This window comes from Macrobrachium rosenbergii, chromosome 28, assembly GCF_040412425.1.
Source record: "Macrobrachium rosenbergii isolate ZJJX-2024 chromosome 28, ASM4041242v1, whole genome shotgun sequence".
NCBI lineage: Eukaryota > Metazoa > Arthropoda > Malacostraca > Decapoda > Palaemonidae > Macrobrachium > Macrobrachium rosenbergii.
In genome coordinates, this window is record NC_089768.1 from 31,897,783 (window position 1) to 31,921,885 (window position 24,103).

The 24,103-nt window shown below is 37.4% G+C and overlaps 1 protein-coding gene across 1 annotated transcript; it reads left to right on the plus strand.

The window, feature by feature from the left end:
- Positions 1-1,185: 1,185 nt before the first annotated feature.
- On the plus strand, positions 1,186-12,770 carry LOC136853959 (organic cation/carnitine transporter 2-like). The gene is made up of 10 exons (XM_067129856.1): positions 1,186-1,405; positions 2,145-2,251; positions 3,107-3,210; positions 3,313-3,467; positions 7,109-7,277; positions 7,666-7,813; positions 9,543-9,715; positions 10,661-10,833; positions 11,921-12,105; positions 12,246-12,770. Exons 1-10 carry the CDS (start codon positions 1,186-1,188, stop codon positions 12,432-12,434), a joined length of 1,623 nt encoding a protein of 540 aa, XP_066985957.1. The 3' UTR covers positions 12,435-12,770.
- Positions 12,771-24,103: the final 11,333 nt, after the last annotated feature.

A 24,103-nucleotide genomic window follows, 5' to 3' on the forward strand; every position in this document is an offset into this window, starting at 1 on the left:
TTTTATTAAAGGTTAATGTAGCCATAATCGTGGTTCTGGCAACGATATAGGACAAGCCACCACCGGGCTGTGGCTAAAGTTTCATGGGCCGCAACTCATACAGCATTATACCGAAACCACCGAAAAATAGATGTTTTAGGTGGTCTTGATGATACGCTTTAGCTGCTGTACAGAAAACTCGATTGCGCCGAAGAAACTTCGGCGCATTTTTTCTTGTCTACTCAGTTCACTACATTACAGTCAGGTATACAGTATGTTTGTACATCAAAACATGGAAATATATTCTTATAAGGAATTTGTAATTATCATCTTATAAATAGTAGGCTAATTTCATTGAGAGAGAGAGAAAGAGAAAACCTGTTTATGTTATATGTAATACTATACTTAATATTAACCTGTTTACAGAAATAAACTAGCATTCAGTGTACCATAACGTGTACCACAACTCTAATATACACGTACCATAATTCGAGTCAGAAACCATAATCTGGCAAGCACCGTACAATAATTTGGGTTGGCCTGCATGGCAACCCCGCACCAGTGCAATAACGGTACTTTTTATTCACCCAGTTGTATCGGAGAGTCAGCGGACGCTAGACCCATCTGTTAGATAAATACCGAGTAATATGTTTGAAAAATACCGAGTGATGGTATCTCGGAATTAACGGAAAAATTGTACTTTTTATGTTGTGATCTCCTTGGGCTAAATCGACAATGAGAGTTCCTTTATCGGTGTGAAAGTTAACGGTGTTAACGAAAAAATGTACCGTAATATCAGAAGCAATGCAATTTTCTGTTGTTTTCAGCGTAGCCCGTGCACCTGTAGGAAAGATTTTGTTGTAATATAATTTTTTTTAAATAACAATGGAAGCTTTGGAAGTGATCAGAGGATTTGCACAATCCTGCATTTTGAGCAAATGGTGCAAAATTGACTAGTACAACAGTAGTCATGTGCATTTACAGAAAAACAACTCAAAATAGCCTTTGTCCCTGTCATATTTTCCATTTTGCAAAATTCTTTTTCCACAACCAACATGTCCAAACCAATTGTGTTGAAGTGAACACGCCTAGACATTTGTAGGCACTTTATTGTCCACATCGGGATACTCAAGTACCTACATCTATTGATGGTACTAGAAAAATATCATGAAGTCGTTATTTTTTACCACTTTCAGAGCATCGAATATGGAAGACGAGACTCGCTCAAAGAATGTTGACCAAAGGAAGAGTGACGTAAAAGTAGCTCCCACAGATCTGGCGTACCAAGGGAAACATGGAACATCAGAAACGTTCCAGTTGGATGAACAAGGTGGAATAGCTGGGGTCTCTGAGCTCGAAGACTTGCTAGAAATAGTTAACCCCTATGGACGGTGGAACATAACATCATTAGCATTTGGCTGTATGGGTAAATATATCCCTTGCATCGAATTTCTCTCGTTCGGTTCTTTAGAAAGTGCCTTACATTTGCATTAATCAAAACATACAAATATTCTCTCAGTTGTTGCATAATTTCTTTAGTTTATAGAAGCTAATTTTCCATTGGAGTCCTCTTGGATTCATAGTCTGTTGACTCTCTCCATAAACGTTTTCAGATGAAGACTTAATGAAAGAAAGAAAGAGGAAATGCCATTATTCTCCTGACAGAATCTTTCACTTTTCCCTCAGCTCTTTTCCTACTGCCACTTCAGACAGTCACCTACCAGTTCCTAGGCAAAACACCTGAGCACTGGTGCCACGTTGCGCTACTGACAGAGGCCAACTGGACACAGCAACAGATCAGAGCTCTCGCCATTCCTCTGTCAAGGTCAGTAAAAGTTCTTTCTTGGCCATTGCCTCCACAACCAGAGACCTACTCTTGCATACAACTGGAAACATTGCTTTTATGCTTGGAGTGACTCTACGTTAACCTGCTCTTTTAATAGGGCTGAATAAAAAACGATTTCCCTTGATAAATCTTTCGATTACTCTCCTTACCTCCGTTTTCCCTGATCCATTAACCTGTTTGGATGATGTCCCATTTCCATGCCTTTCTTCCCTGGCTTCCTTCATAATTGACTTTTTCTTTTCACAGCAACGACACAGACGAGAAAAACTGCAAATTCTACAACTACAACTACACGAAAGCTGTCGAACTCGGTTATAAGCCGCCGTGGAAAACCGGGATTCGATCTCCATCGGGGATGGAAGCCCCATTTACTGTCAGTCTCGAGATTTCAACGTCAGCCATTACAGCCTGACGCTCGTCGCCGAGGTAAAGTGGCTTAAATGAATGACACTGTGAGCAACGTTATTCAGCTTTTACCGGTACCTTTCATGACATCATTCTGTGTGATGGTACTAAGGACATCATTATTAGTGTTAGTACTAAGGACATCATTATTAGTAGTCATACTAAGGATATCATTATAAGTATTAATACTAAGGACATCATTATGAGTAGTCGTGCTAAGACATCATTATTAGTAGTAGTACGAAGGACACTATTATTAGTAATAGTACTAAGGACATCGTTATTAGTAGTTGTACTAAGGACATCGTTAATAGCAGTCGTACTAATGAAAGTATTATTTCCTTCCCTTGGTTAGTTATTTCGACAAACGTGTTTTATTTTACACTGCTTAATCCTACAGTTTATAGTTAGAAGCTTTCACGTCGTCTAAATGTCATGAGTTGACAGGTGTTGATTACAGCGTCCCCTAAAATCAGCCGTATAGGTCACCTTCATATATTATAAAGATTACTTGAAATACATTTATTTGATACACAAGTTTATGAGTATGCTCATTTGTTCTTATGTTTATGAAGTCGATGTGTATGCCAAGCACGGAGAATGAGGGACGACGAATAATAATGCATGTTACAACTCTTTGTGCTTTGTGAATGTTTAAAGTATGCAAATGAAAAGTTGAAAAACGAGGTCAGTCCAGATTAGAACTTTCTATTCACAGTGCATCAAACTTATTTAACCTTCAGTCGCGTACAACATTATAACGAACCTCTAAATCTCTGGAAGAGTTATAACATTATAATTAAAGACTCGTTACTGAATAATCATCCATTTCGAGTTATTCAACTGTTCACGTTCTTCCTCTTCATCATCCGTCAGTGGGATCTGGTGTGCGAGAACAAAGCTCTCTACTCAACGACTCAGTCTGCAACCCAGTTTGGGGTCCTCCTCGGAGATCTGATATTTCCATACTTCATGGCTAAGTGAGAACTATTAAATCGTAATTATGAATGAAATAACCAGTTGAAATATTAGGGATGTTCTTAGCTACTTTCTACACGTATGTTTATCTTGCGTCACTGCAGGTATGGCCGTAGACCCGTCATACTTGTCTGCTCAGCCCTGAGTTTTGTGTGTGCCGTGGGGGCAGCTGTTTCTCCTATCTATTCCTTTTACGTTCTCCTCAAAATTGCAGTTGCTTTCTTCGGCGTCGGCTATTACACAGGATGCTTCGTGTACAGTAAGTCCCGACTGCGAGTGAGTTTATCCTAGGCCTATAGAGGAGATGGACCTTAGGCCTGGGAAAAGGCTAAGTGAGAACTATTAGATCATAGTTATGGATGAAATAACAGTTGAAATATTAGGGATGTTCTTACCTACTTTCTACGCGAAAAAGAAAAAGGAGGGTTGGGATGGATCATCTTCAGTTCAGTTAATTCAGTGGATGAGCAGTCATTGAACACAGTTTGTATTTATTTATATATTTTCCTGTGTAACAACAATAGTCTACAGTTAATCTTCATGTTTAGATTCACCGTCTTCCAATCTGTGCCTAGCATATAATAGTAACTTTAATAATGTTGGCAATACTACAAATATCACAGGTATAATTTTGAGTTATTGATAATATTCAGTGATTGTATGAACAGGAGGGTTGGGATTATTATTATTATTATTATTATGGAGAAGCAAATCCACAGTTATGTATATGTACAATCACTCAAAAAGTTTTGCAACATACTTTTTTCGGACAACATCGACATCTGGTGCTAGGCAACTCAGTCGTAAGCGCATGAAACAACTGAACACTAGTGGTCAGTTTACCTGCAGTTTCCCTGAAACATTTTTCTGATACTGCTTACTGTTGTCATATTTTACTTAATTAAAGGATGTTACTCTTCAGGGTCATTGCTGTTCTTATGTTTTAATATTTTCATCTCCATCATCGTTGTTTTATCTCCTTCATATGTGTGAACTTTGTAGACATAGGCCTACAGTTATGTTGAACTATTAGTCTTATTAACATCAACAAATTTTTGTAAAGGTTTGCTTCACATTATTATTAATTAGATTTTTGAATGACTAATGCTATGTATATTGTGAACTAGTGAAACATATAAAATATACTGAACTAGACTAACAGATTTCACGTTATTTTTGTAATACATAGACTATAATCGCACACACACACATACATACATACATATATATATATATATATATATATATATATATATATATATATATATATATATATATATATATATATATATATATATAATGCCGTTATCATGTGTAATTTCTCATTTCTTTCATTGGTACTTAGGCCTATCATTTTTATGCCTCTTATGAGGTTAACTGAATATATAACGCCTATTTTTGTATTTCTTATTGTCTAAGTTTCTAAAGAATTAAAATTAGCTAAACATTCATTTAGTTAATGCTCAACGCCAGCAGTGAAGAAGACTACCATGCTCATCATGTTGTCTCCTCCTCATCGCAAAGATGACTCGGAAATCATCGGCCACTGGGTTATATTATAACGCAAACCCTAGCCTCTATTCTTTGTGTTTCGCTGATATGAAGTGTTTCTTGGGAGTATGATGAAATAATATCTTGGTCTCATGTAGCCTGTTACGGGTGGTTTGAGCAGCAACTTGAAGGGAGAGCGTAATGTTCTCTATAGCAACATCGGTTGTCAGGGGGGAGTTAGACGGAGCTCCTTCAGTGATCATCCGATGATGATCCTTAACAATGGGGTCGTCCTCCACCTTTTACAATGAATTCATCATGTTTCCTCGTTCTCTCTGTTGTTGTATCCCTTTATACATGGTTGTTTATTTACGCTAAGCTGCCGATTGTATTGAAACATTAATCTTATGCAAGCTAATGATTGTGGTGCGGCTGCCTGTTGCCCATCTTATCGGTGCAAGTGACGAGACAGTTTAAACTTTCCTGCCCGAATGTGGAGTCACACGATAACATACGACGTTATGAGATTTTTGTTTTTTGTTTTTGACAACGATAATGGTTGAATTCTTTCTTTCTTTATTAATATATAATTTCATTGATGATTATTCAATATTATTTTATTAGTCAACAAGCTTTTATCTGGATTCGAAATATAGTTTCTTCTTTGGCTCTTTTGCCCAATCGTCTGAAGTGAAATTTTTCAAAATGTTTCGTCATTTTCATAATATGAATTTTTCACTCACCATTTTTTTATATTGTTAACCGTATGATTAATAACAAAATCGAATAAGAAAATTACATTTCCTTGTAAATATCAAAAGAACAAATTACTGTTAGGTGAACGAAAACTTCTGGAACATGTTGCAAAACATTTTTGAGTGACTGTACATATATTTAAAGATAAATCAATATAGATAACTGTGGATTTACTTCTCCATTTTAAGACTCATGCTATTATTATTATTATTATTATTATTATTATTATTATTATTATTATTATTATTATTATTATTATTTATTATTATTATTATTCAGAAGATGAACCCTATTCTTATGGGACAAGCCCACCACAGGGGCCATTGACTTGAAAATGAAGTTTCCAAAAGAATATGGTATTCATTAGGAAGAGGTAAGGGAAGGTAAAGGGACGCAGAAAGAAGAGATCTCGCTTATTAAAAAGAAAGATTAAATTAATAAATAGCTAAAAACGTATTAAAATGGAAGGAGAATAGTGCGAGGGTAGTAATGCATTGCACCATCGCTTGAACTTTCGTAGTTCCAACCTGCACAACATCCTCAGGGAGACTGGTCCACAGTCCAACTGTGTGAGGGATAAAGGACCTCTAGAAGCGAGTTCTACAGCACATTTACTGCATATTGGTGCTGCTGTTCAGAGAATCTGGCTGCTCTCGGCAGGTAAAGGGGATCAGAGATCAATTGAGGCTATCAGTCTAGAAACATGCCAAGCGCCATCCTGGGTCAAAGTATGTTTCAATTTAATTTATTATATTTTAAAGATGGCACTTGGCATGTTTCTCGACTGAAAAGCTCAATTGTGAAATGTGAAAGATCTCTGTTGAAATACAACTTACGAAAAATTGACAAGCAAGAGACCATCCGTGTATGGCCCAAGTCATAACTGGTAATATCAGGAAACAGGAACCTGCCACCGCGAACCACTTCCCCGTAGGGGGTTAATGCCGTCAGTGCACCTCATGCGGTGTACTGTAAGCATTACTTGAGGTTCTTTGCAGCTTGCCCTCGGCCCCTAGCTGCAACCCCTTTCGTTCCTTTTACTGTACCTCCTTTCATATTCTCTTTCTTCCATCTTATCTTCCACCCTCCTAACAATTGATTCATAGTACTGTACAACTGCGAGGTTTTTCTCCTATTACACCTTTCAAACCATATACTGTCAATTTCCGTTTCAGGGCACAGGGAGAATAGAAATTGGCCTGTAGTTACTGCAGTCTGTAGGTATGCCATTCTTTGGAAAAGGCGCTGTATTGCTAAGCTTGAGCTCATCCGCAAAGGTACTACATCAACGTAAAAATCTGTAGTCTACTAATCTTGAAAGACAACACTCTTGAAACTTTTTTTTTTTTAAACAAAGGGGAGACACCATCACGATCTTCTCTATCCCAGCCGTCGAGATTATCAAGAATTTTCTTAACATCTGTAGAGTAAAATGCAAATTTTGTACGAACACGTTCAGTATTGTCTTTCCCGCGCCTTACTTTCCACCCTCTCTCCTAACGACTGTTTCAGAGTGCGGCTATGAGGTTTTCCTCGTATTACACCTCTAAAACCAATTTTACTCTCAATTTCCCTTTCAGCACTGAATGGCCTCGTATGTCCTAATGCATGGCTTTCGGCCTTAATTCTGTATTCCATTCCAATGCTTTCCAGCGTTGGAAATAAGTTCTCACAGACAGCGATCGGTGGTAGGAAGCATCGGCGGTATTCCGTGGTCGTTCGGATTTCTGGTGGTGCCCGGCATCGCCTATCTCGTCAGACCCTGGCGGTGGATGCAGGTGGCTTACTCAGCCCCTATGCTTCTGCTCGTTTCGTATTACTGGTGAGATGCGTTGCACATTAAATGTTTAGTGTCAAGGAATTATTGACGCCTTATTTTCTTCTTAAACCATTGATATCCTTGGCATCTGGAGCCATTTTCAGTATTTAGAGGCCTAGCGGTTCTTTGCTGATGGTCGATTTACAAAGGAAAACTTTTAGAATCTATAGATGATTCTGAAATTTAAATCTAATTAGTTTACATTTCCAGTTTTTAATTCGAAGCTTATTCTAATCTTATATATCCCCCCCCCATAAAAAAACCAGTGTACTTAACTGATTAAAATGATCAACATGAATGGTCGTTAATGCATGCACAGTAGAGTTATGATAATGAAAAGAATTTCTTTTTTTTAAATTTGTCCGGAATAAGCCAAATGTTCCATTGACAGGATCATAGTGGAATCACCACGCTGGTTGATATCTCAAGGTCGATACGAAGAAGCCGAGAAGATATTTTTGAGGGTTGCCAGGATAAACGGTCGCGCCTTTCCGCCCTCAAAGGCTGTCGTCACTTCCATGAAGAAGATGACTCCTCCGGTAAGATTTTCATCTATTTCGGTAAAACTGAAGAATACTACCGCAGCCTGGTTCATGCCAGTCAAAGTTAAGTATACCTTAGTTTTACCAGACCACTGAGCTGATTAACAGCTTTCCTAGGCACCCACCAGAATATTTACTGCCTTTTGTTTGTGTTTATGTCTTTTGTTGATGCTTTTGATATTTACCGGCTTTTATTTGTGCTTTTCGCTGTATTTCATCGGGGCTGGTACTAAACACGTCACCTGCCTTGCACGTAAACTGGTAGTTGCCGAAGCAGCGGGCCTCGTGGTAGTCTTCGGTTGTACCTCTGTTTCTTTTAATAATTGCAGAAAGGAGTAAAAATTATGGAATAAAAGTTGACACCCTGGGAATTTTGAAGAGGCACTGACACTGTCTAATTTGAAGTGGTTCCTTCCAGTGTCATAGAATCAGTGGCATCTAGTCTTTGTTTCAAGTGCTTCAAGTGTTCTTTATCTTGTATAGCACTGAAGAAAAAACATCATTTCTGTTTCCCCCTCTGGAAATGACTTTGCTTCAATGCTTTAGACATATTATAGGATGACCACAGAGATTATAGGATGACTAAATAGAAAATATCGTAGTCATAGCTGTACTTTACATTTTCTGTGAGAATAACTATTGCTTGGCGAGGAAATTTAAGTAGCGCTATAATAAACTCACTTGCCAGTCGCTATTCATGTAAGTAATCCTGCAATTATTGTCCGGGTTAATAAAGCCAAGGGTCCGTCAGATAATGGTGAAATCCGAATAATGGTGAGTAAAAAACTACACCACTAGGGCAACTCCGTACCCTTCCTCACCTAACCTTGTCAGTACCAAGGAAAATCATTTTTTACCGGCTAAAAAAGAAACGAATATATTAATGGCATTATTATTTTTTTGTACATAAATGTAAAATGGGTATATAAAGGTATAAACTAACATACTTTATTGTAAAGTAAAACCCCTCTAAATCACAAAACAGCTGTTCCCCGATTCGTTTCTTTACCGATGTAAACACACCTCGGTTCTCTCTCTCTCTCTCTCTCTCTCTCTCTCTCTCTCTCTCTCTCTCTCTCTCTCTCTCTCTCTCTCTCTCTCTCAGTGTGCATTCATATATATGTATTTTATATGTATATATATATACAGTATATATATATATATATATATATATATATATATATATATATATATATATATATTTTATATACATAGACATATAATTCTTTAAAAAGACTATAACACTTGTAAAAACTTTTGATTTCCAGCTCTCTCTCTCTCTCTCTCTCTCTCTCTCTCTCTCTCTCTCTCTCTCTCTCTCTCTCTCTCTCTCAGTGTGCATTCATATATATGTATTTTATATGTATATATATACAGTATATATATATATATATATATATATATATATATATATATATATATATATATATATATATATATATATTTATATACATAGACATATAATTCTTTAAAAAGACTATAACACTTGTAAAAACTTTTGATTTCAGCTCTCTCTCTCTCTCTCTCTCTCTCTCTCTCTCTCTCTCTCTCTCTCTCTCTCTCTCTCTCTCTCTCTCTCTCTCTCTTAGTATGCATTTATATATATATATATATATATATATATATATATATATATATATATATATATATATATATATAAGCAATGTGTGTGTCTGCATGTGCACATGTATGTTTATATATCTGTTCATACATCCTGTTTTTCCAGAGGGACCCCAGAAGTGAGGAGGCCATGTCTCGACGAATCGTCAGAAATCTCAAGGAATATTTCATCCTGGTAATAAGGCGAGAACACAGAGCGAACGTTTTAATTAGCTACTTCTGTTGGTTCGCCACCTCTATGGTGTACTATGGCATCTCCTTAAACTCAGACAACCTCAGGTAAGGATTAGACAATTTTTGATACTTAAACAAACGCAACAAAGGGGAAATAGGACGAGCTGGGGAGCCGTTTCGAAACCAGAGCCCATCTACTACTACTACTAATACTTGAAATCGGTGAAACCAAACGATTAGAAAGTTATCAGTCATTTTTTTTTTGACGTTATCTTTACTTTTTATATTACTGATTTTTATATATTTCTCCTACAAAATGCGATACAGTTACTGTGCTTTACCCACACTTTATAATGTATTAAAATATGCTGTGTAACATTCAGTTCTCCTCTAATTAGAGGGGACATAATGAGTAATTTTTAGTGTTATTCACTTTCTCACGTTAGGATAACGTAAAGAATTTTCACGCAACGCCCACTTTTCTGCCATTATAAAATATCCGAAGCAGTTTTCAGGTTTTTATTTCCCTGAAGGAGGTAGTACCGTCAGTGCACCTCATGCGGTGCACTGTAGGCATTACTTAATAATATTCTTTGCAGCGTCCCTTCGGCCCCTTAGCTGCAGCCTCTTTCGTTCCCTTGACTCTGCCTCAATTCACACTCTCTCTTCTCCTGTTACACCTTTAAAACCTTCTCACTCTCAATTTCCCCTTCAGTGCTGAATGCCTTCTTAGGTCCCCAGTGCTTGGCCGTTTGGCCTAAATTTTATTTCCCGTTTACATTCCACAGTAACCAGTTGGTTCTTAGCCGCGTTGAATAAGTCTAATCCTTCGGGCCAGTCCTAGGAGAGCTGTTAATCAGCTCAGTGGTCTGGTGAAACTAAGGTAGACTTAACCTTAATGTTTCATTTAATGCTTTATGAAATAGGTCTATTTTTATATCTTTTCAATTCTACAATACTAAAGATTCGTGTATCGTTTTCACGTGTCCTTTACATTTCCACTTCATTAAAAACTTGATAATTGTCACGACTTCTTTCTCCGCCTTCCAGCACCGACCCGTACCTGTACGTGGCTCTTGGAAGCTTGGCCGAGATTCCTAGCTACCTAATTTCGTGGGTCATGTTAGTCTACGCCGGCAGGAGAATCAGCTTAGCCGTCTGTTTCTGGGCGTCCGGCATGGCTATCTGCGTCTTGGCTATCCTTGTGGCTTCTATGGATGAAGGTATAGGGTAACAAACCATTAATTTGGTTCTTTGCATAGAATTGCAGTGAATCTTTGCGATAACTATTGACAGATCTGTTAAAGGTCGGCTAATGCTCCTGAAATTGGCACATGGCGGAACTGAACCAGATTATAATTCGAGTCACGTTCAGTAATGTCTGAATCCTGGAAAGATGATTGCTTCTGAAAATTCACTCAAACGTTCTGAGTTCAATGCGAGATAAACTGAATGATTTAATCAGAGTGAGCTCCACTTTCTCCTCCGTAGAGGGCAGTGCCTAATGCGGTGTACTGTAGTCATTACATAAGGTTCTTTGCAACGTCCCTTCGGCCCCTAGCTGTAACCCCTTTCATTCCTTTTACTGTACCTCCGTTCTTATTCCCTTTGTTTCATCTTACTTTCCACCTCTTCCTAACAATTGATCCATAGTGCAGCTGCGAGGTTTTTTCTCCTGTTACAACTTTGAAACCTTTTTTACTGTCAGTTTCCATTTCAGCACTGAATGACCTCATAGATCCTAGTGCTTGGCCATTGGCCATTATTACATTAGCTAGCCGCTAAAAGATTTACGAAAATAATCATCTCTTAGTTTTGCAACGAATGTAATACCAATCAGCGCTTTCAGTTACATGTAATCAATTACTCTGTCTTCCAGGTTTGCTAATGACGTTCGTAATTAATTACAGTTGCTGTCAGTATGCCAGTGACATCCGTAATTGCTTACAGTTCTTTTTTGGTTTGTCAGTGACATCCGCAATTAATTACAGTGCCTACCTGGTTCCTAATAACATCCATAATTAAATACAGTTCCTTTCCATTTACCAATAGCATCCTTAATTAATTACAGTGTCTTTGGGTTTGTCAGTGACGTCAGTAATTAATAACAGTGCCTTCTGTTTCTTAACAACATTCGCAATTGATTACAGTGCCTTTCGGTTTGTCATTAACATCCGTAATTAATTACAGTGCCTTTCGGTTTGTCAGTAACATCCGTAATTAATTACAGTGCCTTTCGGTTTGTCAGTAACATCCGTAATTAATTACAGTGCCTTTCGGTTTGTCAGTAACATCCGTAATTAATTACAGTCCCCTTCGGCTTGCTGATGACGTTCGCGATGACGGGAAAGATCGCCATCTCAGCCGCCTTCATCATCTGTTACTTGTACACGGCAGAGCTTTTCCCAACTCGGCACCGCTCTCTGGCGGTCGGCCAGTCCAGCGTCGTTGGTCGCTTTGGGAGCATGATGTCCCCGTATATCAACGACATTTTGGTGAGTCAGAGCTTCCTTTCTGTGTGATTTCTTCGTAACTGGAAATTGTATTTGAAATGCAACTGTTAGGGAGGATTGCCGTGCCTCGCGCGAGGCTTGATTTTGATGAATTTCTTGGTAAATGAAAAATTGTGTCCCAGGGAATGGTGATCACCTGGGTGCCTTCTGCGCTGTTCGCCGTGACGTCAGCCCTGTCGGCAATCCTGTGTCAGCAGCTGCCGGAGACGAGAGAGTCCTTCATTGAGGAGCGGGTGTCGTCCCCAAGGGTAGAAGAAGAAGAAGAAGAAGAAGGAGATCCTGAGAAAGGCAAACGGAGAATGGAAGGATAATCTGTAAACAAAGGGTTCGAGGAAGATTAATTGAAAATAAATGCCATTGAAGGAATTGTTAATTGTCTTGCAGGCTGGAATAACCATCTCTTATGGTATGAGTGGGTAAGCGATGAGTGTACAGTAGATAGTATTGTCGGGTGTAACGGAAGTCAGCAATTCAAAATATCATTGTAATTGACATAAGGATGGGTAATTTTTTTATGTATTCGTGAATTTTACTTTCAGTCCTTCTGCATGACAAAGAATAGAGATTCATAATTGTATACTATCTCTCTGTCAAGAAAATGTTATATTGCTTATATCGAGAATTAAATTGGCATCTGTAGATACTTACGAGGTGCCATTTTCACTTGTAGGTAGAAAAGAAACCTCACTGAACATACACTTCTTTAAATGCACTCGTACAAGAAACGTCCCTTTTTTAAGCGTCGAGATCTCGACCAAAGTTACAATATGAAACGAGAGACATTCGGAATCGGGGACGCACTCTACGTGTATTTCCCAAATCAGTGTGCTTCGGAGCTTTTGGCCCGAGAGCTTGCTCAATCAAGTTTAAAGCCTCTGTTTGCATTTTCTCTCAATCTGAAATGAATGGGCTTCATTTCCCGTGCAGCAAGAGGCATCCAGCTTTTGGTATTTTTGAGTTTCGCTATAAAAAAATAATGTTTAATGTTACTGTGCATGTCGTTTCCGTAAGCACCAGCTTACAGAATTAGGCTTATTTCAAGTCTGGGTTTGATAAGGATATCTTTGCTCGTCCCATCGATATTTGCATTGAAAATTTTGTGTTGGTTACTTTTAGAACAATATCTACATACAACTTAAATGACACAGATACATAAATATATAGATATGTGTGTGTCTCAAGTATTTTTAACAACTGTAAGACTATTTCATCTATACGAAAATCGTTGATAACGATTACCTCACGACATACGGGTCGGGGTCTTACCGTAAAACCTTCGAGAAATTGCCCATGTTCTTTATTATTTACGTTTTCTGTCGTGTACGATTGCTCTCCTGGAGTCCTGGTCAGTTCGGATGTGTCTGCAATGAAGTCCCACCATAAATACACATTCCCAATGGTCATGTTCAGTTACGTCATGTCCACAGTAAACACGGCCTGCTGGGTCATGGCCAATAAGGTTTGAACATGAAGAAATGTGTCAGCCGTGACGTCACAGGCCACCAGTGTTTTAGGTTGCACTTGGAAAAGTTGAAATCATCAGTGTGAACTAACCCCTGGCCTGGCGTCTCTGTAGCTGCTAGGCTATGCCCTGTGCCTCATATGACAGTTGCTTGGTCTTCTAAGAATATGACACTTGTCTACAGTTTTTTACACTTTCCGAGAACATGGCGACTTTCCATAACTGGTGAAGACTTCAGCATCTAAGGGCAGAAGAGAGTTGGTTTGGAAAAAAACAAGCACATTTGGAAGTGTGTCTCTACCGACAACATTTACCAAGGTAGGCAAGGCATTAATGGGTAGCCACTGTAGCTCATACTAGGTATTGACCCAGCCAGCCATGGATGGCTACAGGTCTCCAGGAAGCAGTGACCCATTTTAGGTTAGGCTAGATTAGGTCACGTATCCCTGTGAGTATTGCTTCCACCATTTTCATGCAAGGTCAGATTTTGACTAGTGGCAGACAGGTGTGATATGGAACCTTAGCACAGAGTATGCTAGGACATATTCCTGTCAGTACCCTTGCCAAACTTTTCACGCAAGGTTTAAGTGGGCCCCGGGGGGGGGGACAGATAGGGTGCGACGCAACAGGTTCCCTTGAATTTAGTGAACATAATTAAACCATATATATTTCTTATCCACCTCTCTCGTATTTTGTGCATATTCTACCTTTACTGTTAACGCTATTTACTCATATTTGTTATCCTCGACCAAAAACAGGTTTCTCACTTGGGCAATGTTGTTGGTAAGGGTAGAGTTATTTTCGGTTTGGTTTAAATGCGTAGCTATTTTTCCCTTTACCTCGCCTTAAATCTCACTTTCCAAACATTTATGCATATTAATATTTATGTGTATATATATTATATATATATATATATATATATATATATATATATATATATATATATATATATATATATTTATAATATATACTATATATATTATATATACATATATATACATAATTATGTATATATATATTGTATATATATATATTTATATATACTGTATATCTATGTTGGTAATAGTTTCACGTTGCCTGGAATACAACAGTCTCTGCAAATAACCAATCAAGTTACCTCAGTTTGTCACAGGAGCACCAGTGGTGACGCTTCCAGGTTAGAATCCCAGGTACAGAGAAACGAAAACCAAGCAAATCGAGACAAAGCATTCTGACAGAGCTGTAAAAAGATGCCATATCTAATATGCACTGCGTTTCGGTCCGAGAGAAGGCTCGGAGTCCCCTTTCGAATTCCTGATGAGAGGGGATGAAAAATTCAGGTGGTTTTAGAGGAAAGCAATGGGAGGTCTCGTCAAAATCTCAGTAAATAAAAGAGTACGAGGGATGCCATTTGGAATTCCAGGTGAGGTTAGCCAAACCCTTTCCAGAGCGGGTAAGGGAGGGAGGGAGGGAGAGGGAATATGGAATTGAGGCCAAAGGTCAAGCTTTAGGACCTGTGAGGTCATTCAGTGCTGGAAGGGAAATTGACGGTAAGAAGGTTTGAAAGGCGTAACAGGAGGAAAACTTCACAGTTGCCCTATGAAACAATATTGTTAGAAGGGGTAGAAAGTCTGATGGAAGAAAGAGAATATGCACGGAGGTACAGTAAAATGAACGAAAGAGGTTGCAGCTAGGGACCGAGGGGACGCTGCACAGTGCTTAATACAAATGATTCTGACTGTCGGCTTTCAGTTATCGGACGGTCAAACGATTAAGGCAATGGTCGTGTACAAACAATTCAGTTTCATATTCAGAACGTTCATGACAGTTTCTGTGCTTTGATTTAACAACACTCTAAAGAAAAAAGTGGAAGAAATCCGCTGTCATCAACAAGAGAAAAACAAAATAATACCTGAAAACATCATATCAAAAGTATCACGGTCCTCAAATCTAATAAATTTGTAAATAAGTGAACTAGCAGATATTGACCTTAGCGGACTCTGTACCTGGTCGAATTTGCTCAGGTTACATTGGTCTGAAGTTAAAAAAAAAAAAGTTTTTAAAATGTATTTCTTTTGTCTTCTTGTAGGGATTTCCCAAGTTGATCCTTCTTGCTACGAAACGATCCCTTCTCCAGTATCTTCGTTTCTTTACCAAGCCTTTACTATCAAATGTTTCAGTTTGTGTAGGGTTACAGTGGACTCCACAACATATATGCGTGTACACTCTTACACACACACACATGTATATATATACATGTGTATGTATGTGTGTATGCATATGCTTGTGTGATCACATACTTACATACATACACAGACACGCATACACACAAGTATATATACTGTATATGTATATATATATATATATATATATATATATATATATATATATATATATATATATATATATATTATGTGTGTGTGTGTGTACTAAGCACAATTTCATAGTTTTCTTTAATAGGCTTAATCAGTCACCAGACTTTTCGAAAGAAGAAAGAAGCAATGTGTAGAAGGAAGCCTACAGGTTAGAACGAGTAGAGAGGCTACTGAAGGATGTGTTTAGCCGAGGCTCTGTCCAAGCTAAGCATTCCAAAATCATCCATAAGAGAAAATTCCATTTGCTTTGCAGAACCAAGGATACGGGATGCATCTAATTAAGTAGTCAGTAGAAAATGGTGCATTCAGTGACGGTCATACAAAGTGTAATTACGATTATCGTCTTAAATGGACAAGACAGTGAGTCTTCTTATCAATGATGCACCCTGTCTGGGGTAGTGCGGTACAGTGCAGGCAAGCAGTGCGGCGTCCCTTCGGCCCCCAGCTGCAACCCCTTCCATTCCTGTTACTGTACCTCCATTCATATTCTCTTTCCTCCACTTTAGCTTCCACCCTCTCCTAACAGTTGTTCCACAGTGCAGCTGCGAGGTTTTCATCCTGTCACACACCTTTTAAACCTCCTCTTCTCCCAATTTCCATTTCAGCGCTGAATGGCCTCGTAGGTCCTACTGCTTGGCGTTTGGCCTTAATTTTATATTCAGTTCTTACACTTGATGCAAAATAGAGGGAAGGTTATAACATGATGTGTCAATTTCTGCATATGCTGGTCTTTTTAAATGTACGGCATATTATTTGGACGCTTAGATTTCAAGTCGTTGACGGCAATGCCCCTGTACGGGAGTAGTTGTGTAATATACAGCGTATAATCAAGGCCACCGAAACTTTAACCACGGCCCGGTGGTGGCCTGTCCTAGATTGTTGCCAGAAGCACGATTATGGCTAACTTTAACCTTAAGTAAAATGAAAACTACTGAGGAGGCTAGAGGGCTGCAATTTGGTATATTTGATGGTTGGAGGGTGGATGATCGGCATACCAATTTGCAGCCCTCTAGCCTTGGTAGTTTTTATGATCTGGGGGTGGACATATGAATAGGGTTCTTCATCTTCTGAATGATAATAGTAACAATTAAGCTCATTTGCAACTAAGTCCCATGAGGAAAATATCAGCGTGGGAATGAAAATATCAATAAATTTCCACGAGGGTTCGAATGCATGAGATGAAATAGCAACTGTAATTTTGTAGCGTCTTCGTCTATTCAGCGTAATGATATATAACAATTCCAATGGCGAATTACTCAATGGAAAATGAATCATTAAGGCAGTATAAAATGATTAATTGAAAGAGGGATATGTTAACGTACTAAGAAAAGTTATCGAAGTTTATTCTGGTGGTCTGCCCCAGATATTTTAACCAAAGAGAATATTTCCAGGGTAAATCGATCTCTGATATTTTGAGAGATGAAGCAGATATTTCTGCTGTCCTCTCTTTTTTTAAAGTGTATAAAAATTTTTGACGATATTTAATTTTTTTCCTTAATATTTTTATTACATCACAGAATTTTAATGCCATTAAATTTTTTTATTGTGTATATATCACATCATTCATTAAACTTCATATCTTAGTTTATTGGTCACATCGCTCCATTTTATTCATTAATCACTTCCTTCGTTAATTCATAAATTCATTTACCTTAAATTTATGTTCTCTTCATTACGGCGCTGAATGGCCTTCTTGCTCCTAGTGCCTGGGCTTTTACCCTAAGTATCATACATCCATCCTATTGAAATATACATGATACACAAAGCTTGCTGCGTAGCGCCTTTGAATTACAAAGGAAATGTATCTCCCACACTTAGGTAATTTGCATACTCTACTTAAACTGTATAATGGAGACGTATCTTCCAGTTGTCAGAAGCATTTATAGAACTCTCATTATAGATAGTTCATTTGTTCGCTATTAATCATTTTAGGTGCGTTATCAAAGTCATTGAGAAATTGATGAGCGCGAGAGTGATTATGTTTCAGATTCCTTGCGAAAAATAGGAGTCAGCTTTTGTGGAAGTATGTAAATCGATTACGATGACAAGTCGAAGCATTCAAGGCAAGATGATTATATATATATATATATATATATATATATATATATATATATATATATATATATATATATATATATATATATATATATATTTGAGTGTCTCTCTCTCTCTCTGCACGCGTATGTACATTGTCCCTGTCCATATGCCTTTGCATTGAGAGAACCATTAGAATGCCCTATGTTATATCGTTCAACATGGACACATCCTTGACCAAATACCCACGAACATTTGAAACATTTCGAAATCGACGAATCCAGAAAAAAAACAACAGATAAAATAACAAAACAAATAAAATAAAAAAAATAGCGGGAGGAAAGGAAGGAGGAGGTTTCTTTACCCTGACGTCCAGGGCCTTGGGAGTCATTGCGAATGCTGATTGTGTAATCGACATCTTCCTCCCCAACAATGGCCGGAACCCCTCCTGAGGGCCTGAGAAGACGGGAAGAGTATAAAGCCCTTTCATCCGGATGTTTACCTATGGATGGGAGCTTCATTTGGGGAAAGGGGGCGGGGGAGCGGAATGGGGTGGCTAGGTATTCATACCATTCCTTCTCTTCTCATTCTTTATTTCTTGATAGTTAGCAAGACCCGAGGAACGAGGAAGCTCGAATATCTTTCATATTCAGATATCTTTCTACTTCTTCTTCTTCTTCTTCTTCTCCTTCTTCTTCTTCTTCTTCTTCTTCTTCTTCTTCTTCTTCTTCTTCTTCTTCTTCTTCTTCTACATTTCTTGACAGTAAGCAAGACACGTGACCCTCGAATATCTTCTTCAAATATTTATGTAAGAATTTGCTGAAGCCTAAACATATTCTCCTCCATTTCTTGAGGGCTAGCGAGACACGAAGATGCTACAACATGCCCTTTAAGCTCCTACAACATCTTCTTCATCAAATATCCTTTAAGAACTTGCTAAACACCAAACATTTCTGGCAATGAAAAATGTATATATAATTATTAACAAGAACATCCAACCATCCGAGAAGGAACATTTCAAAATGAATTGACCGGTAGAGAGTCAAACACTGGTCTACACTCCCTTCCCCCTCCGGGTTTTTTGTTTATCCTATATTACTTCTTCCTCTCGACAGCCACTGTAAATAAGTGAAGTTCTCTTCAGCAATGAGGCAGAGCTCTATTAGAAGCAGATTCCGGGTCTGCTACCTGCGAGTTTCCCCCTCCATATTGCTATTAAAATCGTTCACCGGGAGACGACGACAGATCCGAGGTGAATTGAGATTCTTTTTTCTTTATTTTTCGCCGTATCTCTCCCTGGCAGATACGTATGAGATTTAGATTGGAAACTTGATAAGTAGTTGCGTATTTCTCACTGGTAGATACGTGAATGGAAGAGATTGGAAATCAAACAAATAAATGTATGAATAGAGAAACTATATGATGGCCACTAAGCAAGTCTTATAAAAAGAGAAAATCACACGGATTATATAGGCCTATATATATGTGTGTGTGTGTACTGTAATGTGCCACCGTTATTTGCAATAGCACGTGAAAGCTCCACGTATTAAAAGTAACGTAAAACTAAAAAACGTAGAATAAAGACAGTGAGTCGACTCACGACCAACCAGAATTGAAAGACGGGAGTAATCAAAACACCCTGGACATTAGTGCCGGCTAAATCCTCGTTGTCTCGACGAAAATCTCCACCCCCTTTCTCTAAGCCTAGATATATATATATATATATATATATATATATATATATATATATATATATATATATATATATATATATATATATATATAAACCTCAAGCGTTCCGGCACGCATCATTAACTTTCTTCTGACCATTATACAAGAAAAACACAAGATGGAAACCCGCTACGACGAAAAGGTTCTGGAACGTGGCCGCTGAGCCATCAATTGAAAATAAAAGCCTTCGATTCATTCTCTCTCTCTCTCTCTCTCTCTCTCTCTCTTTGATATAACAGACCATGGCACTTACCGCTAATAACATGACATGGATACGCACGCACTTTTATGGCTACGTATGTTAGTCTTATTTAGTTACGGTGCACGCCATCATCTACTTTACGCTAGATTTGGAGTGCTCCCTAGACCTATACAGGACATTTGGCCATCCTTAGGCTTGATATTCAGTACCAGAAAGATATTGACAGTCGTGGGACACAGGTAAGTCCTGTTTCTCGTTAGAGAGATGCGGGGATATCGGAATAGGACCGGAAGGATGCCAAATAGTAAAGAACTCCTACAGAGATGCGGCATCCGATCGTGTCAAATCTCAGTGACTCAGGGCTTCGGGAGATGAAGCGGTGGTTATTGTCTGACTTCCAACCAGCGCCGTCAAATAGCCTTTTGTGTGTTTTGTGTCGCAGCTACGAGCATCTGTTATTAGTGTGTCGATTATGTAAGCATGGTTTACACTAGTCTGTATGATAGTGGTTACAGGATGACTTTTTTTTTTCTATTTTATTTCTGAAGAAATTTTTGCGGTCGAAGATCAGGGTTTGTGTAAAACTTTAAATGGGATATTGCATGTTTGTTTTGTTTTTATGTATGTGTGTATATATATATATATATATATGTATATATTTTATATATATATAAAATATGTATATATATAAATTATATATATATATATATATATATATATATATATATATATATATATATATATATATATATATATATATATATATATATATATATATATATATATATATATATGTTGAGAGGGTGTAGACACATAGTTAACCCTTTGCATAATTTCCCATCTTAAATGTAACTTCTCATTTTTTTTTCCTATACTCTTTTAGCTACAGCAAAATAGATTTTCATCCGTTATCTTAATTGCCTTGAACAAAATTATATATTTTCAGCCTCGGGGTCCTTCAGTGTTGCAGAATTCAATTTTAATTTTAATCGAAAGAGCAGACTGCAAGAAATCCCATTATCGATAAGTATATTCAGCTGCAATTCTGGGAGTTAGATAATTGAATCATTTTGAATTTGGATAGTGTTCCTTATCAACGAGGTATTAAAACTTCAGCCCAACGTTTATAATGAACTGTCATTTATTTTTGTTACTTGATTTGGTATACCCACATACACACATATATATATGGGTGTGTTTTTATACATATGCATATATATATATACATTATAGATTATATATGTACTGTACATTTTATATAGATATATATATATATATATATATATATATATATATATATATATATATATATATATATATATATATAAAACACTGGTAATCTTCTTAGACTCGAAGATTGAGAACATCCAGAAAGGCCAGCTTTCCGTTAGTCTCTGTTTCTGACGTAAATGTAGTATTTTCATGCTTCGAGTTTAAATACTCTAGAAACGAAGGAATGTGAGTGGGGGATCTGAAAATTTAAAGAGTGTCATCTACATAGCGATTTATATATATGTGTATATATATATACATATGTATATGTCACTTGCCATTTGCCCATATTTTACAAGACGTGATCAGGAATACAGAAGTATTCGAAATACTGTATAAGGTTGCAAAGTGTATATCGTGTTTTTATGGACCTATTTTCGTGGTGCACTGTGAGATTACGAGGATAGACATTCATATATATATATATATATATATATATATATATATATATATATATATATATATATATATATATATATATATATATATGCGTTTGAATTTAGTGTACCATCAAACCAAACACCACACAACAACACTCGTTAACGTTGAATCCCTCGAATACTAATTTCGAAACTAGTAACATTGTACAGATTTTTTTTCTTAGACAAAAAAAAAAAGCTTCAACATTCTTGGAATTCCACATGATCACCATTTAAAAATCTCATCCCACTGACTACAGGCGTTGCATAATGCTTATTTTTTCCCTTCCTCTTCCTCTTCTTCTTCTGTAGCTTTTTCATAACGAGTAGACGTTTCCTCGGGAGAACACGGAAATGGCTGTTGTTTTACTCCGAAGAATCCCATGAGTGAATCGGGAACAAAAACAATTTCCTGAATAGATTTCTCCGCTTCCTTCTCACTTGTCGTAAAATGAATTGTTCACACACACGTTACTTCGTCTAATGAGAATCTGAAGGGATATGCAGACACCTAGATAATGCAGCTGAGAGAATGCAGGAACTCATACGCCCAAACACACGCATGTTACTGTCAGTTCTCTCTTGTTCGCGGTTAGGCCTAACAAAGTTAGTGGCCTAGTACCACCTAATACATTACATACTGTACGTGTTGAACACAAACACACCCACACACACACGCATAGTACGTGCATTAGTTTGTTGAATAATATACCTGGCGTTGCTCTTTTGTTTTTGGATGGAACTCGGAGTCATTCCTATAGAATGGATGTGCTACGGTCTAGACTAAGAGTAAGGGTAGACCGTGGGATGAGCTCACCCGCTTGAATGATGACGAGCTGTCGTTTGTATCGGAGTCAGTCCATCACGAAACCATTTGGAGACCTCGGGGTTCTCTCCCATTTGCTGTGAATTTCATGCACAGCTGCTGTTTGCCTTAACAGCATTTTCATAGTTTTATTCAGTATGGATTCGTTGTTACAGAATGAATAAAGCAGATAGTTCACCGTGACACATGGGCCTTGCAGAAGTAACTGACGAGGGAAAGGAGTTTTATTCGACTAGAGAATGGCCACAGGCCATTTAGTACTATATTCGCTCGAGTAATGAAAATAAATTGGAAATAATTATATATTTAGACGTAGTTTTAATACTTCATTCAGAGGAACCGTTATCCAGATTTTAATATGGTTTAATTATATATCTATTCCCAAGAGTTGCAATTGAATATGTTTGTCTATAATGGTATTTCTAGAGGCCTTTTCTTTCAGTCGAAAGCGCATATTATATAATCTGCAACATTAAAGGATATCGAGGCTGAAATATTGTTTTGTTCTAAATGCATGATATTTCAATAAAAAAAAAACCTTTGAATGCCCTTCTTGGAAACCTGTAGCTGAATGTTTTTGTCGCAAAGGAAATCATAAATAATTGCGCGAAAATTATCTAAGTAAAATGCTTTTTACTCTGGCTACAAAACTGTAAAAAATAATCGATGCATGAGCATTAATGTATGCAAGTGTGTGTGTGTGTGTGTGAAAAGTTATTTATACTATGGGACGCCATGCCAAGGATTAGGCTAATATTAATATATATATATATATATATATATATATATATATATATATATATATATATATATATATATATATATCTGAACATAAAATCATACAGTATACACAATGCACACACACACACACAAGGGGGAGATATATATATATATATATATATATATATATATATATATATATATATATATATATATATATATATATATATATATATATATATATATATATATGCGTGTGTGTGCGCATGTGGAACAACTACCTAAAGGTTTCACGCTTACTCTGGTTTTTGACCGGAAAAGAGTCTTTCAAGTAAGTTTAGATTAACCGAAACCCAAGGGTAAATTTTCCCTTTTCTTTAATTAAGACGAAAAATCAGAATGAAAAAGCATCGGGAACGGCTGATGTATGAGAATGTTAGAATGCTGTTTATTTTAATGCGAGCGGCTTGTATTCATTTACATATGATTGTTAAATAACATCTCTTCAGAAGTCTCTAAGATAATATCAGAGGCTTCGTTGTTTCTTTAATTACTCATCCGTTCTTGAATAGTGAAAGATTCTTTTCCATTAGTTGACGACGATGGTGAAAGTGAATAACTCCTAAGCCAAGTGTGCAATGATGCGTTATTCACCATCGCCTATTTAGAAAGGACATTTACTCCTTAATTTTTGGAAATGGAGTATAAAATTTAGGCCAAGCGCTGGAACCCATGAGGTCGTACGGTGCTGAAAGAGAAACCAAGTACAGAAGTTTTTAAAGGTGTAACGGGAGGTAGACCTCGCAATTGTTAGGAAAGGGTGAAAAGTAAGTTGGAAGAAGGAGAATATGAACAGGGGTACAGTAAAAGGAATGAAAGGGGTTGCAGCTACGGGCTGAAGGGACGCCACAAAAACCTTAAGTAATGCCTACAGTGCACCGCGTGAGGCTCCGTAATTAT